Source organism: Phacochoerus africanus, chromosome 3, assembly GCF_016906955.1.
Source record: "Phacochoerus africanus isolate WHEZ1 chromosome 3, ROS_Pafr_v1, whole genome shotgun sequence".
In the NCBI taxonomy this organism is placed as follows: Eukaryota; Metazoa; Chordata; class Mammalia; order Artiodactyla; family Suidae; genus Phacochoerus; species Phacochoerus africanus.
This window is the reverse complement of record NC_062546.1, coordinates 120,999,057-121,018,064: the sequence shown is the minus strand read 5'-3', so window position 1 is coordinate 121,018,064 and position 19,008 is coordinate 120,999,057. Positions and strand designations below refer to the sequence as shown.

Below are 19,008 nucleotides of genomic sequence, written 5' to 3'. Positions count from 1 at the left end.
AAAGCTAGAAAGAAATACTGGTTTCCTATGACTTAGTAATGATGTTATACTTGTAGCTGACATGAAAGAGTGACATTTGGATAAAACTGGCTGTTGGAAGTATGGCACTTGAGTATGAAAGAGAGTTTAGGATTAGAAAGGTCTGTTGGGAAGCCATTGACATAGTGATCATACATTGTGGCAGCGAGGAAGGTTCCTGGTAGAGAATATGGAGAGAGGAGAGTTAAGGAAAGAACCTTTGAGGATTACTCCTGTTTTGGGAACAGTTAGTGGGAAAAGGAAACTGAAAGGCCTTTCACAATGTCCGTTGAGTGCAATGGGAGTATGAAGAAGGAATGGGTGATTAGTGCCACAGAGAGACATCAAGGGAGACAATCCGTTTAATTTTGCAATTTTCACATAAGGACTTTGGGAGCTTTTGAAGGAGGGATTCAAATATACAGATACAGAGAATTTTATTAGTTAAGATCTTGGCAGTAAACAGCACACTCAGAGTGGGTGATTTGAGGAAGGTTTATTCCATAAAGGAATTATGTACAAAAGTGTAGGCAAGGTTTAAGGAAATCAGCAACGGATGAGGTAATACCAGCAGCTAATGGGGAGCTATCATCATCCCTGGGCATGATGGGCCAAGGAACAGGGAAGCTGTATGGAGAAGGCCACCTGACAGCATTTGGAGCCTTTGATAAAAAGGGTGTGTCCAGTCTATTACTCCTCACTCTTCTCCTTCCCAGCAGTCCTCTTGTCATCATTTCACACTGGCCAAGTACAACAAAAAGTTAAAGACGAGAGTCCATTGATGTGATACATACAAGTGACTTTCCTAGGACACAGAGCAGGGTGGAGGATGGATATGAATCCAGAGGCAAGCAGGCAATATTCAGCAAAAGGGTAAAAAACAGATGACTAGAGTAAGGAAAGGATGGTTATGAAAAAAATAACAATCTCTACCAACTCCCTGCTTTGCAAGATAATGTAAAGCCTAAATGGGAGAGACATGAAGATTTTATCCTTTTTTATTGTTAGTCTCCCTTGGCATTCTGCATTCTGTTACCACTGCCTTGTCTGCTACCATTATTAAATAGAACTTAAGCCCTAATACTAATTACATATAGTGTTATTAATACCTAGAAACAAAAGGTTTAATTCAGAAGTGCTTTTATTTTCATACATGAAAACACTGCTGTTTTGTTATTAGTGAACATCTGTTAAATGTGTGGAACATGAAGAAATTTTCTTGATGTTCATATGTCTTAATTTGACAGATTTATTTATACTGTATGGAAGAAGAAATTGTGTCAATAGTAATTGGCATTTAATGGGCTTATTTCTCACATTGGGAGTGATCAAGAATCTTTGCTCACTTTGGAGAAATGTGTTAGCTTATTAAAAGGATTTTATTAATGCTCTTCTAGAGGTGGCTTGATAAGCAGATTCTGTTAGCCCAAACGTGTTAAAGTGGTTTTTAAAGATATAGATCCAAAGTAGCTTTTATAGTTCATTTAATATCCAAGGTTTGATCATATCAAAATGAGGTCCAGAGGGGCCAGTGTCTCAGAGACATTTTAGTTACTGTTTAGTTACATCTACTGAATCTTGATTAGGCACAAGTGGAAATTTGTTTTAAACTTAGTTATATAAAAGTATGCTGATTACTTCTGTGAGAAAACCATATGCTTAATCCCAAAGAAATAATCTTTAGGAATTAGAGCTGAAGTTCAGGAATTTGGAAACCGATAGTCACCTTGGCTCACATTTTCTTTCTTCATCTGTATCTCTTTCTCTTCTGAGATTGCATAGCTTTCTTTTCTCTGCCAGTCTTTGTTCATCTGCTTCATTTTTCTTTTTATACTGTATTTTTCTGTTTTACTTCTCTATGGCAGCCCCTGCTTGGTAAGTCTTTGGCTTAGAAATATACCATGTGCAGCTGCTATCTCTCCCAAGCCTCAGGGATGAGAAAGGGAGAGCAGGAATAAGACTTCAGTCTGTTCAGCACAGCCCTGGGCTTGGCCCCTCCAGACTAATCAGTTATGTTCAATGAGTTATTTCTCTGACAGTTAAGGCATGTGGGCTAGGTGAGCAGCACCCCTTTAATAAAGCAAAGAAAGATATACCATTATAGTGTAATATAGACCTCTTTTCAGAGAACTTGATTGTTCCTTTTAAAATTCCACATGAATGTTGAAGGTTTACAAATAGTAATATACTCAAGTTTGGCTAGTAAACATTAATCTAGTTTCATGTCACTCAAATTACATTAAAATTTAACTTCTTAGACAAATTCTATACTCTGTGGTGGGTTCATAACACATTAAAGGATTAAAAACATATTAAAGTAAAATATTAATTACCATAGCAGAATTCTAGCTAGGAATTAAATTTGTGATCATTTTGTCTCTTTTATTCCTCAGAGGAGGTGCTTTTAACTATGTATATCTCACCATGAATTACAATGGCCTATAAATATATCTGTGAAAACTTTAGAGTCAAATTAAATTATACTTTTATTACAGATAAAGTGAACCAGTTATTTTCAATATTAAACAGTTCTATCAACACTGGCATTTAACTTTTTATTACCAGAATGTACTGATTTGTCATTCTAACAGGACATCCATTTACCAGCCATTTTCAGACACTCACTGTATAAGGCATTGAACTTACTCTTGTGGAGTATATATGAAGTTTGAATTTGATTAGGATTCTTCTCTAAAAGGTCTTAAAATCTAAAATAATTTTGTCTAATACAGTCCACTTGAATGTCTGTTATACAAATTGGAAAAGTAGTCTAAGAGAAGGACGGGTAGATTGCTATTCAGAGGAAAGAACAGTTTCTTCCATTGGTGGTGCCAGGCTGGGGGAGAGATTAGAGAAATTTTATGAAGAAAACAGAATTTCAGCTAGGCAGGCCCAAGAATTAGATATTTTTAAATAGATAAACTACAAAGAATATATTTCAAATAGTCAGGAAGGCAAAAGAGTTTGCTTGTTAGTCAGAAGTTGTGATTAGTCAGTTCAGTAAGTACAAAAAAGGGTCTCATTGGAGAGCTTTGGTTCTGTTCTCATAGGAAATTTTTGAATAGGCAAATGGCATGAACATAATCTTGCTTTAGGAAAATAGATAACTTCCTAGGAAACTACTTTCTCTTAAAAAAACAATTACAGAAATGTAGACTCAAGGTATATGTATAATAGTTAGCATAACCATTTAGCAATATTCAACAAAATTAGCTTATTAAGATTTTTGTAAAAAGGGATGATAATGAGATGTTTCTTAACTCCAAGCTAAAAAAGTTATAGTATGCTTGCCACCTGTTCCCTAGGTTATAGTCTCTGTCTGCCAGGACATAGACCTGTTTCAGATTCATGTCTTTTGTCCCTCCATTATATTTATTGATGCCTGTTGATTTTTCTTTATCATTTTTAATTCTCAGGACACTTTTACTTTCAAAGTTTCCTGATTTGGGGGAAAAATGCTTTTTCGTTCTAGCTAACGTAGTATAGAGACTGTTTTCAACTCTCAGATGACTTGATATTCAATTTAGTTTGGGATATACACATGTTCACAGTTAAAGTAAGATATAACATGAGTTCACATGCCTGACTACAGAAACGTCACAGAACAATTCATGATTAATTACCAAATGGGTTATGTGGACAGTGATGGCTTCAGTTTAGGAGAGAGTTAAACTCAGTCTTAAACTGTTGAGACTTGGCTGTTCACACTGATTAGAATTTTGAAAGAGTGTCCTTAGCCACTTCCTTATAATCTGCTTGTCAGTTTCCAGAAGTGTTTTGGCATTTTTGAATTATAATTTTATGTCCTGTACATTTCAGGCCAAATACCATTGTGATTTTATATCATTTTATCCAGTTATTCTTTTTGGAAAATCATTCTTAACTATTAAAATAAAAATAAAGATACATACCTCAGCTGTTAATCTCAAGATACCAAAAAAAACAAAACAAAACGAATATGTTTGTCTTTAAAACTGCCAGACATTTGTTATTCTCCTCACACATCTGAATATGTATCCTGAGCCAGTTCTAACAATTTAATTACCACAGTTGAAGTATAATGTATTAAATATAGCATTTTTCTTATTTGAGGCAGTTTCTGTACTTTAGAGAAAATAATCTCTTTAGTGCTGAATGCTAGGTGTCTTTGATGATATCTTCTGTCATATCCTTGTGTTAGAGCTTGTGGTAGGGGAAAATAAAACTGGGTCTTAAAAAAGAATCAGAAAAAATTGATCCAACATTCCCAGATTTCTTCAATTAATATGTATGTTGGTGATTCAAATAATATATACTAAATTAAATTTATGCTGTGGTATATAAAATAAGTCTGTCAAATATATTTTTTAGGTTGAAAATAAAATTCATGGACAACAATTCATATATATAGCCATATAATTTGAAAGTTCTTAGAAGAAATAATTTTTCCTCAAAAACTTTTATGGAATATCTTTAATATGTCCCTATTACCAGTTGTTGTTCTTTCTAAGTGGGTTGTGTACAGTCTCACCCGATTGTTCTAGTATTTTTATTCTACCTATTTCTACCTGTTTCCATGGAACGAGTACTTCTGTTACATTATTTGCCACTACTTTTCTGTGACTTCTTATAGTGCTTCAGCTTTGCTGTCTAATGAAGTAGTCCATAGATATTCTTTTGTTGCTGTGATACTATTTAGAGTTCGCGGAAAGAAATCTTTCATAAGAAAAAAAATTTACATTTGCTAAAGCAAATAATTTTGTATTACACTCGTCTGTCTTGTACTTTACGGTGGAGGGAAGATTAAGTCATAGTCTTAGCTTTTCAGTAGCTTACAGTTTACATGTAGCATCTAACATAGAGCCTTATATTAGTAAGTACTTAGTAAATGGTAGTTGCATCCCTTCCTTATGTCAGTAGGAGGTGACTTTTGCCTAGTTCACTCCATGAGTGCTTCCCAGAGTAAGAGATGGGAGAAGTGCATCTGCAGTTTTCTGTGTTGCACTGTTCCACCATGCGTATTTATGGGGCGAATCTCTTCTTACATGTAATATGTTGATGGTTATGATACTGTCTGTACTTTATCTGGTATTCAGTTGATCTCAGACACTGAAACTGAAACTGGCTATTGTTGGATGTACTGAAAAACTTTACATCTGTCTCTACTATTGCATTTCTAAGGACTTTTTGAGGATAATCCAGACCAAAGGCAATTTTTACCTTTTGCAATGACTTTAGAAACTAACATCCTCAGAAAATGAGGCTCCACTGTAATCTGATAAAACTGGAGGCACATGGAGTTCCCATCGTGGTGCAGTGGTTAACGAATCCAACTAGGAACCATGAGGTTGCGGGTTCGGTCCCTGCCCTTGCTCAGTGGGTTAACGATCCGGTGTTGCCGTGAGCTGTGGTGTAGGTTGCAGACGCGGCTCGGATCCAGCGTTGCTGTGGCTCTGGCGTAGGCCAGTGGCTACAGCTCCGATTCGACCCCTAGCCTGGGAACCTCCATATGCTGCGGGAGCGGCCCAAGAAATAGCAACAACAACAACAACAAAAGACAAAAGACGAAAAAAAAAAAAAAAAACTGGAGGCACAGCAGGCCTATCAGATTGTGATGAAAAAATATAGTAGAAAGGGAGGTGGTGTAAAAGTAAATTACAGATGGTCTTTAATGACATGCTGGGGGATTCAAGTTTATGTGAAGGCACTGAAGAGTCACTGAGTTTGAGCTGAGGAATAACTTGGTATCTTAGAGTAGTAATTCTCAAACTGTGTTCCATGATTCAACAAGCTGGATTGAGGATTTCTATCACTGTAATTGAATAACTTAGTGAACTTCTTATCCAATATCCAGAAAAAAATGCTCATGATTAGAATATTCTCAGTTTTAAATTTTTCTCCTGAGGTAAAGAGGTAACAAAGAAATATTCATAGAAAAATTCACGTAGTTTGGCCGCTTTTGTTTTTCATCAGTACAGGTTAATAGCTGAGCTTTTATATTCTCTGTGTATAAACAGTCGTTTTTCTGCTGGCAAATGAGACTTAATTAAGTTTTTAGGGGTCATAGTAAATCTTGTGAAACACCATCAAGAATTTAGTTGAACTCTTCCCTGAACAATTATGACAGCCTTACTTACAACAATGAAAGGCTGGAGACCTGGAGACTAGTTGTCCTAAATCCTTTCTTTTCTTAGTCTTGTGTTGGGGGCAGGCACACACATGTTTTAAATAACCAACCAGCATATATTTTGTGTGTGTGTGTGTGTGTGTGTGTGTGTGTGTTTTTGCTATTTCTTTGGGCCGCTCCCGCAGCATATGGAGGTTCCCAGGCTAGGGGTCGAATCGGAGCTGTAGCCACTGGCCTACGCCAGAGCCACAGCAACACGGGATCCGAGCCGCATCTGCAACCTACACCACAGCTCACGGCAACACCGGATCGTTAACCCACTGAGCAAGGGCAGGGACCGAACCCGCAACCTCATGGTTCCTAATCGGATTCGTTAACCACTGCGCCACGACGGGAACTCCCAACCAGCATATATTTGAAAATTTACTGTATACCATTAACAGGAGCTTTTTAGAGGACCCAGAAAGCCTATACAATACAGTCTATATTTCAATAACTCTAGTTTTACTTGGTAAATAAACACTATCCCAGTGTTCTAATTTATAAGATAGTGCTGAATTGACAGAGGTGTCTAGAAAGGAACCAATCACTGAGTAATTCAATACTTCAATTACTGAAGTAATCAAGGAAGACTTCTTAGAAAAGAGACTTGCACTGGATTTCAAATCCAGAAAGGCAGAAGAATGGGCTTCTCTAAAAGAAGCAGCATGTACAATGAACTTGGACTTTGGTCTGACTGGTGTAGAGGGTATTTACTGGGGGAATCCTAGAAAACAGGTTAGAACTAGTTAGTTTAGATCAGATTATGAACATGATCTCGAAGTTTAACATTTTCCCAACAATCTTAATAATAACTAAATTACTCTTCCTTTGTAGTTCTTCAGAGTTTTTAAAACAAAACCTTTGAATCTTCAAATCAGGTTTTTGGTTAAATGTGTTCATAAGTCAGGTCATTCAGTTATAATCATTTACTAAAATTTAAAAAAATGTAATTAATTACTCTGCCTATCTTTGCTTATGTATTCTGTTGTCTTTATATCCTGGGAGCAAGATTGGTAGAACCCATTCATCCAAAAGACATGTATGTGCGCCTTCGATCTAGCAGGCAGGGAACATCAGATAAGAGTCCCAGCCCTCAGGGACCTCTGGATGTCAAGGGACATGGCAGGGAATGGCTGATGGACAGGAGGACAGTCATTTACGGAAAGGATGGGTATATTTTAATTTTCAATTAAGTGGTCAAAGAAGGGTAACTAAGAAAGTGGTATTTGTTTTAGAATCAGTAAGCAAGAGTTAATAATGAATAATCTGTGGTATTTTTCAAAAAGCTTTGACAGTTGATTTTTTTCCTATAAGAGTTTATTTGCTAGGGATAAAAGGAAACAAAAATAGACGTTCAATTCCATGTTCCCACTCAATGATTTTTCAGATGAATGCACTGGACACCCTCGGTCAGACTGCTTTGCATAGAGCTGCCCTAGCTGGTCACCTCCAGACCTGCCGCCTCCTGCTGAGTTATGGCTCTGATCCCTCCATCATCTCCTTACAAGGCTTTACAGCAGCACAGATGGGAAATGAAGCAGTGCAGCAGATTCTGAGTGGTAAGTTTGAATAGATAGACATTGCTTTGTCTCTCTTCCATGTCTATCCACTGATGCACAGACAGACTTTGTACCCCTTGTTTTAAGTGGCTCTTTGGATTATTTTCTTTGCTTGAATATTTTTCCTGCCTTTCCTTGCTTGCAGTTTAGCCTGTGTCCCTGCCCATCATACCTATTTTGATGGGGTCAAGGTAGATGTCATGAGAAGAGACAAAAATTCTCTTTAATTTTTTGAGTGTTAAATTGAAAACCTTATTCATGGATGTTATGATCAAAGCTTGCTCAAAACTCCTATAAAGAGTGTGAAAATATGGCTCTCCTAAAATCTATCAAATGGAGAAAATTACAAATCATTCATATGGTAATGATCTTTAATTGTTCTTACATGTGTTATATTCTGCTTTTTGTAATTCTTAACTTCATTCATTGTTATGAAATCATCTTTTCTTAGTTTAAATAGAATTCTGAAATCTTGGTGAGTGTTACAGGGCCTACCTAGTACAATACTAAATACTTTAAGTATTTAGTTTATTGAGGGAGATCAAACATAAAACTAATACAAAAATAGACACTGGTTTCCAGAGCCCCTAAATTAGAGGAAGTAACAGTCTGCCTACTGAAAAATGAAAAACAACACACAAAAGAAATTTAATATCATTGATTCTTCTTATTCTTTTAATTTTGTCTGTGGATTATATCTGCAATGTTAGAATGACATAACAAACTGAAAGATAAAATGGAGAAGGCTACAGGCAAGGAATCAGAAATCTTTATTTTCCTATATATAGTGCAATAGTTTGTTACTCATCAGTACAGTGTACATTCTTTATTATATTTTATAGCATCCAATTTACTATCCAGAAATGAAATTCCTAGATAATCGACCTAACTACATGGAGACCTCCAAAAAATCTACAGTAAATGCCCTGTCTATAATATAAAGGGAAAATGACAGTAAATTACAACAAAATATAATTGTTATGATAGAAATAGCTAGGGCATGACTATGCTAGAAGACAAAAATTGACCCCACACATTTCTGAGGGGGCCCCCCCAAAAGTATAGTCCAGTTGAGAATCACTACTATTCATGGAAATAGGGGACCTTTCCAGACTTTTGGAGAGCTGTACTGTTAGAACTGCCTCATAAGAATAACTGTGCCACATTGTCAAAAGCGTTGATTAGGATTTATTTTCTCCACGTTGCTTCATTCTTAGATAGTGGTCATTCTACTTCAGTGCTACGTGGCAATCTTTAGACAGTTGAAGTAAGAGCTATCGGGGGCATCTTTATTATCAAAATAAAGAAGCTATATGTACAGGAATGAAATTTGCTGTTATAGGATTTCCAGCTTAAACTGTGAAAAACATGTCTTCATTTAACTTCCTGTTTCTGCAGAACATTTACTTAAAGAAGATAATCACTCTTTGACGAGGAAGTATTTTTGCCTTCTCAGTAAATGCTAATCATTTCTAAGAGGTGTGATTTTTGCTAAAACATTCTAAATTTTTCTCTTTTACTAAGAACTATTTAGTACTGAATTTTAAGTTAGTTTCTATAAGTTGTAACTATAAATCAGGCAAACATATAGATAGCTATTACATCAAATTTTTGAATAATATCATACATAGTTTTTAGAGATAATTGACAAAACGGGAAGGAAACAATTGAATAAATTAAGGAGATTAGCTCCAGTAATGTTTTTAAAATGTCTTCCAAATGAATTCAGTTAGAATATATGACTTCTGATAAAGGATAAAATTAAATACTGAATCACAAATGAAAATTTTTTCAGTTATTTTGAGAATGGTTCTTAAAGTTTGATTTGTAAGATAAAACAATATAGGTCATTAAATGCTTAGCTTAATATGTGCCAGAATTTTTTAGTTTAATTCTTCGTATTTTTTATTGATCTAGAAAGATAATGCAAATAATGGAATTTGATGGTAAAGTCTTGCCCTTTGAAAGGTTTTTTTAAATGGGAGTTATTTTTTATTTGGAAGGCGATATAATTTTTTAAACTAATATTTCCGTGAGAAACTCGAATGTCTGTAGACCATGTACTGGCTGAACTTTTCAATTATACCCATATTTACTAATCCAACTCCAGGTTATATCTATAATGATTCATATAGAATGTGTAGTCATATAGAATGTGTAGTTTGTTGTTGGGGCTCTGTTCTGGAAACATTTTAAAGATTTGTTTAAAAATATCTGTTAATATCAAGTTTGAGATCCACATTTAGAAACCTGTATTTCAGCTCCCACATTTGTAGTTGCCAACAGTTTATATTAGTGAAGATTTAATTGTACACTACTGGCAACATTTATGCTAAAATTAATGTCAGAGTAAAGAAAATAAGATAAGCAGCTTTTTATAAACCAGAATTTTAAGACATCATTTCAGAAGATTTGACTTTTTTTCTCTAGACTCTGTCTATTATGGTAGCGACAGGCTACATGTGGCTACATTTAAATTAATTGAAATTTTTAAGAAATGTTTAAATCTGCTTATCAGTTATGCTAGCCACGTTTCAGGTACTCCATAGCCACACATGGCTAATTTCTACCATATCAGACAGCACACAGATAATTTCTAGCATCACAGTCAGCTTTTTTGAACAGCACTTTTAGGCTAGATCTTGACCTGAATTCTACTGGTTATCATATTTCCGTATGGTAATTGCATTACTTTTACCTATTCATTCACAGAGGTAAGGATTTAGGATTTAAAATAGCTAATAAACATTGAGATCCTTGGGGGTTCCCATCATGGCTCAGTGATTAACGAATCCGACTAGAAACCATGATGAGGTTGCGGGGTTTGATCCCTGGCCTCGCTTAGTGGGTTAAGGATCCGGCGTTGCCATGAGCTGTGCTGTAGGCTGCAGACATGGCTTGGATCCTGCGTTGCTGAGGCTCTGGCGTAGGCCAGCGGCTACAGCTCCAATTAGACCCCTAGCCTGAGAACCTCCATATGCCATGGGTGCAGCCCTAGAAAAGACAAAAAAACAAAATTAAAAAAAAATTGAGATCCTCATTTATAGTTGCCTGTTGAAATAAACTACTAAGATCTATCACCAGTCCTATAGTCTAATACTAATTAAACAACCAGTCTACAGGAATTTTTTATTTGTTTTTCTAAATAGCAAACTGCCTTCCAGTCTTTGAAACTTTCTGTTTTTTCTTTTTTTCCTGGTGAGCAGAGTAGAATTGGAGAAAAATACTAGAAGCCCATCTCTAGCCTTTGACCCTAGGTGAAATCTTCATTTCCACCTCTGCAAAAGCCAGTGTGCTTCTAAAGGATTTTACTAACATAGTACTTTGCATATCAGCTACTCTACTTCTGCCTATGTTCTCTTTTTAACTTTTTAATTTCATTTTTATATATTCCTTCTTATAACTATGCATCTCTTGATACAAAGTTCCTAGACTCTGTGTGCGTGCGCGCACGTGTGTGTGTGTGTGTGTGTGTGTGTGTGTGTGTGTCCTTACAGCCATTACTTTGGTCACATTGTTTCTAAAAATGAATCTGTTCTAAGCCTATTTGGGATTTAGTTTAAATAATTTCTTTACTTTCTACTCTTTGATTAGGGACTAAGAATTTCTCAGAGTTCTCAGAAGCATCCTTATATTTGCATAAATGTGTTTGCTTGATTGTAAAATTATACCCTTTTGCAAGTCAGTCGACATCAAGACAGGTGTGCCAGTTTCAGGTAGTCCCTAGAATTAAAAAATCCAGCCATATTAACTGTATCCTCAAATGCTCGAATCTGAAAATATCTGAAATTCTAACTTTATGAAATAAACAATTGTCATGAAGATTTTTATTTTTATATTACAGTTGATAATTGTCATTCTATTTATAGTTGAAATGATAAACTTTAAAATATTACCTTTATAAACATCCAAGGACATTTCGTAAGTTTTACCAATTGCCAGAATCACTGTTATAGGGACATAATATATATATGTAGGCCTTCTTACCTATAACCTATAAATGCAGCCAAGTCATACACAGTTAGAATGGAAGCAAGTGAGACATGAAAGAGCAGAGTAAGGAAACCCGAAGAAAGATCTGTGATTTGACACACCAATATAAAATAGCATGAAGTCAGAATAGCACATTCTTTCTGAATGTTCTCTATGTGAAAGGAAAAGAAAGATGAGCAAGATCTCATTCCTTTTCTCAACAATTCTGCAGAATAGCAAATGTAATAAACTTCCTTTTAAAGAAAAAAAGTTGTTGGAGTTCCCGTCGTGGCTCAGTGGTTAATGAATCCGACTAAGAACAGGGTTGCAGGTTAGATCCCTGGCCTTGCTCAGTGGGTTAAGGATCCAGTGAGCTGTGGTGTAGGTTGCAGACGCGGCTCGGATCCCGCATTGCTGTGACTCTGGCATAGGCCAGGGGCTACAGCTCCAATTTGACCCCTAGCCTGGGAACCTCCATATGCTGCAGGAGTGGCTCAAGAAATGGCAAAAAGACCAAAAAAAAAAAAAAAAAGTTGTCGATATTTCAAAAATGTATTTCATTATATGAAATATTCTTTTCTTTAATTCTTTTCTTCTTCCCTTTAATCTTAGCATTTTATCTGCTGAGTATTATTATCATAACTAAATAAATACAGTTTATCTTCCATTGAAGGGTTCTCATAACTTACTCTGTAAAAGTCCTTCCCCTGAACAAAGTGCTTTAGGAAGAGCTGAAATATTTCTTCTGAAATTTGAAACCTTTTTGTAGCATCACATGATCTTCCCATTTGGACACTTGACTCAAGAAAAGTGTCCCTGGTCACAAGATACAGAAAGAGAATTTAAGGGAAACCAACACACTTTATAGATACAAAAACTAAGCTATTAAGTGATTTGTCCATCATCACAGTTAATAGAGCCCAGTCTAAACCTAGGTCTCCTGCACTTAAGTTCTTTTGGGTTATATGAGTATGCACATGCATATGCATTATAAAAGCCACCCTTAATGTCCATGAATATACTTTGAGTGATAACATTGTTTTCTTTAGAAATCTTTTTATTTGGGCCAATGTATAATGAATTTTTGGTTTGTTTATATTATTGGATTAATCAAAATACTTCATATGTTAGCCTCATCCTTCTAGGCTTAACGACCTGATTTAATTATATTCTATTTAGCATTTGTATCACACCTCTTAATTATACAAATATTTTAAATTGCATTTCCCTGAAGCCATTCAATAAGTGTGAATTAAACAAATTTCTGTATTTAGTAGGCCTTTTTGTACACTGATTATATTTTCTAAAATCACTGATTTCAGGAGTAATACTTGTGTTTCATGTTGAAGAAATTGAGTCCTGAAGGTTGAGTGGTTTCCCTTGGTTTGTATAACAAAATCTATGGCAAAGCTTTGCTACAACACTTTGAAAGAAAGGCTAGTGTATCATAAAGATGTTCTTGGCCTCGTGGTGCTGTTTCTTCATTCCCCTTTGCCAAGTTTTAACCAAAAAAATTGAAGGATATAGTAATAAGGATGGAGGAGAATGTGTGTGTCTTAGAATTTATTGGAATTTAGTGTAGGATAGGTAGATTTAGATAGAAGTAAGAAACCTACTTATTTCTGATCCCTAAACCTCTCTCTTTCCAGTCACCAAATAATTTTCCTTCCTTAGCTACTCTGTGATTCCTTAAAAATCAACAGTGATCTCTCCTTCCTTTTATGCAGAAAGTACACCTATTCGTACTTCTGATGTTGACTATCGACTCTTAGAGGCATCTAAAGCCGGAGACTTGGAAACTGTGAAGGTAGGTCGGCACTTTAATATCTTGGGTAGCTCCCTGGAACCTTTGTTTCCCAATTCATTGTAGGCTTGTAAGTGAAACTCCTCAAATCTGAACAATAAAAGGGATGAGCAAAGTAGTTCAACAAACAGAAGAGGTCTTTAACTATGAAGGATTTCCTGGTACATGCCTGACGTTAAAACACTTTCCAGGCTAGTTCAAGCCCAAGTAATAGTTTGATCAAGTTCTTTTTTTTTTTTTGTCTTTTTGCTATTTCTTGGGCCACTCCCGCAGCATATGGAGGCTCCCAGGCTAGGGGTCCAATCGGAGCTGTAGCCACCGGCCTATGCCAGAGCCACAGCAATGCGGGATCCGAGCTGTGTCTGCAACCTACACCACAGCTCATGGCAACGCCGGATCGTTAACCCACTGAGCAAGGGCAGGGACCAAACCAGCAACCTCATGGTTCCTAGTCGGATTCATTAACCACTGCGCCACGACGGGAACTCCAAGTTCTTGAATTTTCCAAGAGATTCTCACATTTGCTTTAGGAAAGTGTTCTTATGATCTTGCAACCATTTGGAATGAATTATTTTGCAGAAGATAGATTTTCTTTTCTTTCTCATTGCTAAGAAAATTTTAACATCCAGAGCTCCCATCGTGGTTCATTGGTTAACGAACCCAACTAGTATCCATAAGGACACAGGATAGATCCCTGGTCTTGCTCAGTGGGTTAAGGATCAGGCATTGCTGTGAGCTGTGGTGTAGGTCACAGACGAGGCTAGGATCCTGCATGGCTATGACTGTGGCGTAGGCTGGCAGCTACAGCTCTGATTCGACCCCTGGCCTGGGAACCTCCATATGCTGTAGATGTGGCCCTCAAAAGACAAAAGACAAAAAGAAAAGAAAAGAATATTTTATCATCCATTATTTTGTGGTATAGAAATGATTATATTTGAATTGTTTTCAAATATAAAGTTATATTCTAAATGAATATGCTTTTTAAAAACACACATTTCCCATATATAATCATCCATGTGTATGGATGAATGTAGTGAAAAAGAATATAGGTTTTGTTTTTGTTTGGGATTGGTCATAGAGTTTTGTTTTCATTTCTTTTTTGTTTGTTTGTTTACAAAAGGCTCATTGCAAAATTGGTATTGACATTCATACCAGGTTATTTTTTACAAACTAATCTTGGTCATTTCTTATTTTCATTTCTTATAAAGTAAACTCTATTTTTGTGATTTTTTTTTTTTTTTTTTAGCAAACTGATTTTAGGACTCTTGATGATGTATGCTGGTTGAAAATGACAGTAAACACTTCCTAAGCTCTATTGCCTGGAAATTTTATTTTTTTCAACATGTGACCACTTTCAATCTCTCTTCCATCTTACAATAACATCTAAGTTATTTAAAGAAAATGAATAAATTGCAATTGTAATAGCCACTGGGGAGAAATTTTAAAGTTCTCTTAAATCTGAAATTATATGTTTTGTTCTTAAAAATACTTTTATCATTTGAAAAGTATCCTAATAAGAGAAAATCTTAAAATGTAAAAGTGATTAGAACTCCTTTTCTGTATCACAGCACTAGAAATTGCTATATCTGCCCTCTATAATTAAGTTAATAGCTCATTTTTGTGTGTGTAGGTTTGAATTCTGTATGTCTTGTATGTAATAGGAAAACATGCCACAGCTTCTGGGTTTCCTAAACAATCCATACACAGTAAAGGCCAAATACATTTTATGAATGGAGCGGGATAGGCAGAAGAAAACACAACACAAATTAAGTGAGAATTGAGCCTGGTAAACTTCTTTCCCTAGAGGCTTTAGAAAGCATTAGAAATTAAATGTTACAGGAAAAGGCTATTTGCTGAGTAAAGTATTTGAAAAGCAAGCAAGAAGGATGTAAACATTGCTTTGGCATTCAAAAAGAAAGTGAAGTAGAATGGAGAATGAAGAACTCCCAAATAGTATAAATGCAAATATTTAATAAGCACAATTGGCTTTATTTTTGTAAATTAAAAAATAAGGGGATTCCCCCATGGCTTAACAGGTTAATAAGGATCTGGCATGGTCACTGCTGTGGCTCTTGGTTACAGCTATGGTGAAGGTTTGATTCCTAGTTTGGAAACTTCCACATGCTGTGGATGTGGCCAAAAATAAAATAAATAAAATAAGGTAAAATAAGTTGTATTTCATTCCCTCCCTCATCCCTATTTTGCTACTGTTCTCTGCAAAAGAAAAAAAGTTAACCTAGAATATAAAGAACCAGAGTAAAAGCAGCAGCCACAAGAAGCACTTCAATCATGTAAGATACCATAGAAAGCATTTACTACCAATTTTTGTAGCCTTTCTTTCCAGTTGAAGTGCTAATTTATTCATTTCTAGTTAATTTTATTTTTTTTCTATAATTTATGTATTAATGTAGCCACAGACTTACTTATCATAAGAAGACATTTGACCTGGCCAGATGACAATGGCTCCTCAGATCTTAGAATCTCAGACTTCTTTCTGTTATGTAAAAGTTGTACAACCTGAAAAGTCCCATTCTTTACCCTACGAGTCCCCCCTCAGTATAGCCACAGAAACAGATATCCTCCAGATTCTTAGTTTTTATATTGTAATAGCTCATTACAGTGGCAGGAGCAACAGCAAGATTGTCAAATGCCTGGGACGCTCTTGTCGTCATACCTTGTAGCCTAGAAAATGTCACCATTTTTCTCTGCTTTTTCACTTTCCTTCTTTTCATTACCTCTCTTCTCATCACATCCTTGAATTTGAGTAATTAAGTAAGTAAGCAGCAATGTAGCAAAAAGATCAAAAGCTTAAAAATCAAGAAAATGGGATTTGATTCTTTATTGTACTCTACCTACTCTGAAAAAAGAATATCACTTCACCTTCTCTGTGCCCGCATTTATTAATCTGTAAAATGGAGAGAATGTTTAACTTTACAAGTGGATAGCAGTTCTCTCACTGAAAAAAAATATGAAATTCTTTATAAATTATAAATTGTTATTCAAATACTCTTATTGTAATCCATTTATCACCAACAGTGATGCAGCCTCTCAGGCCTAACTTTGCTTTCACTGCTTTATAAGCAAAGTGGAGCTTGTGCTGAAATGATAATATTCACAAGGAGAAAGGAGATAGAGAGGAGATTTGGAGGACATAGCTGAAGGAGATGGAAGTAAAGGCCAAAAACTAGAAATGACCGGAATCGGTGTGACTTGTAGACTTAGACAAATATCACATTGTTGATTGCACAGCTTTGCTGTCATGGATCAGAGGGCCAAGTGGGCAGCCTAGACAGAATTAATGTAATTCTTCCAGAGCCTTCTTGCCTGCCACGTCAAAGGAGCCAAGAACTCTGAGTAGTTCAACATTCCAGGGCTGGTCCTCTTTGAATGGCTGAGAGCATGCCAGTACAAGCCAGACAGGCTGTGATACACAGCCTCGGGGAAGAAAGCCTTTTAAATGATGAAAAAGGAAGACACAATTTGCCTTGGAAATGCTTGCTTTATTATGGGTTTTTCTTTTTGATTAGAATTTTGGCCAGGAAATGCTGAAAAAAGATTAAATTGCTCTGCAAACAGTAAATTTGTAGACATTGTAAAGCCAAGCATAGTGCTGATATTTAAACATTACTTGTGTTATCTGATCTTTGGAAAGAAATACTCATTAGAAAATTACAATTTATCCAAGATGCCTGCAGTATTTTGGAGCAATATCGATGAATAAATATTAATGTTCTTTTTGTGTTTGTCTCTGTGTGCCATAAAAGCAACTTTGCAGTCCTCAAAATGTGAATTGCAGAGATTTAGAGGGCCGGCATTCTACACCCTTACACTTTGCGGCAGGCTATAACCGTGTGTCTGTCGTGGAGTATCTCCTGCACCATGGTGCTGATGTCCATGCCAAAGACAAAGGGTATGTGTTAGAATTTTCACTCTTTGGAATTTATTCTCTTGAGACTTAAAAAAAATTTTTTTTTTATTTTTGAAGTCTTAGATTTTTTTCCCTATTAAAAAAGTAATGCATGTTTCGTAAAGTCTGAAGTAAAATTAAAATATTAGGGGGAGTTTATGTTGTGGCTCAGTGGGTTAAGAATCCGACTAGTATCCACGAGGACACAGGTTAGATCCCTGGCTTCGCCCAGTGGGTTAAGGATCCGGCGTTGCATGAGCCGTGGTGTAGGTCACAGCCATAGCTCAGATCCCGCATTGCTGTATCTGTAGTCAACCCCTAGCCTGGGAACTCCCATATGCTGCAGTTGCCGCCCTAAAAAGCCAAAGAAAACCATTATGGGGAGTTCCCTGGTGGTCTAATGGTGAGGACTTGGCATTTCACTGCTGTGGCCTGGGGTTCAGTCCCTTGTCTGGGAACTAAGATCCCACATCAAGCCGCTGCATGCTGTGGCAAAAAGAAAATTTATGGAAATATATAGTGTAGAAAGTGGAAAGTTGCTCTCATTCCACTTCCTAGAGATTACAACATCAAAATTTTGTTATAATTGTCCTGTTTTAAAACACATGTACCAGTGTGTACGCTGTTGTGATGGTGCTTATTTTTAACATAAATGATGTCATACCATGCAGTTCACTTTTCATTTACTTTTTTCACCCAGTAGTATATCTTGAATGTCTTTTCATAACAGTATTTAATAGTTCATTTCATCCTTTTAATGCCTATGTATAGTATTTTGTTGCATTATGTGTGTTTATATAGTTTATAATTTATTGTTCATCTCTTTTTTGCTATTATAAATGTATAATCTCCTCCAAAAAGAAACCATCCATCCCAAAGTCATCCATATTAATAGAAATGTAATTTTATATTTACTAATTTTGAATATCCTCTATTTTTTTATTAATTTACTAAACTATTTTAATTTATCTAGACAGAGTTTAAAGCAGCCATGGAAGCTATTTAGAAAAGCAAGAAGGAAGTTTTAACTGAAATGAGCTTCCTATATTCTGAGTTAATTTCCTATCATCTCAAAATATAAATAAGCACCTTCCTGTGCAGTTACATACCAGACTGCTGTAGAACTATACCACACAACTTAGACTTCTGTTAATCATTATGAGTTTGTTTATCTTTTCAAAGGGACACATCAGACATAAATATTTAATAATGCTATCAGTAGCTCTTTCAAAGTATATATAAGTGCATTAGAGAAGAATCAACATTTGCTTCTGTTGCCCATTTTAGCACTTAGTATTTTTGGTCTCAAAACATTAAAACAAAAACCCAGAAAAACCTGACCTCTAAATAAAAAGGTACTAACTTAATACCTTTTGTTTGTTATTTACTAAGTGCAACTTAAATGTATCCTTTTGAAGAACCCTTTTTTATGAGGACGTGTTTTTGTCCTTTTAGAATGCCAGCTGCCTTCTAATCAGAACTTAGAGTCATCTCTGAATAGTTTGCTCATCTGACTAGAATTTATGGTTGGCATCATTATTTCCCTTACTGAATACTTCTGTCTCGTTTGGATTTTGAGTTTTCATTGCTTGGTACCTAA

At 35.8% G+C, this 19,008-nt stretch overlaps 1 protein-coding gene across 3 annotated transcripts in view; it reads left to right on the top strand.

The window, feature by feature from the left end:
- The window catches only part of TNKS (tankyrase), a 170,317-nt gene that overhangs the window by 112,456 nt on the left and 38,853 nt on the right, over window positions 1-19,008 (top strand). For all 3 annotated transcript variants that reach the window (XR_007133998.1, XR_007133999.1, XM_047772555.1), the window contains exons 12-14: window positions 7,554-7,725; window positions 13,425-13,504; window positions 17,266-17,411. Coding sequence is in view for 1 of the 3 variants with exons in the window: in XM_047772555.1 (XP_047628511.1) it covers window positions 7,554-7,725; window positions 13,425-13,504; window positions 17,266-17,411 (398 nt within the window). In the remaining 2 variants the exon portion in view is untranslated. The remainder of the gene's footprint in view (window positions 1-7,553; window positions 7,726-13,424; window positions 13,505-17,265; window positions 17,412-19,008) is intronic.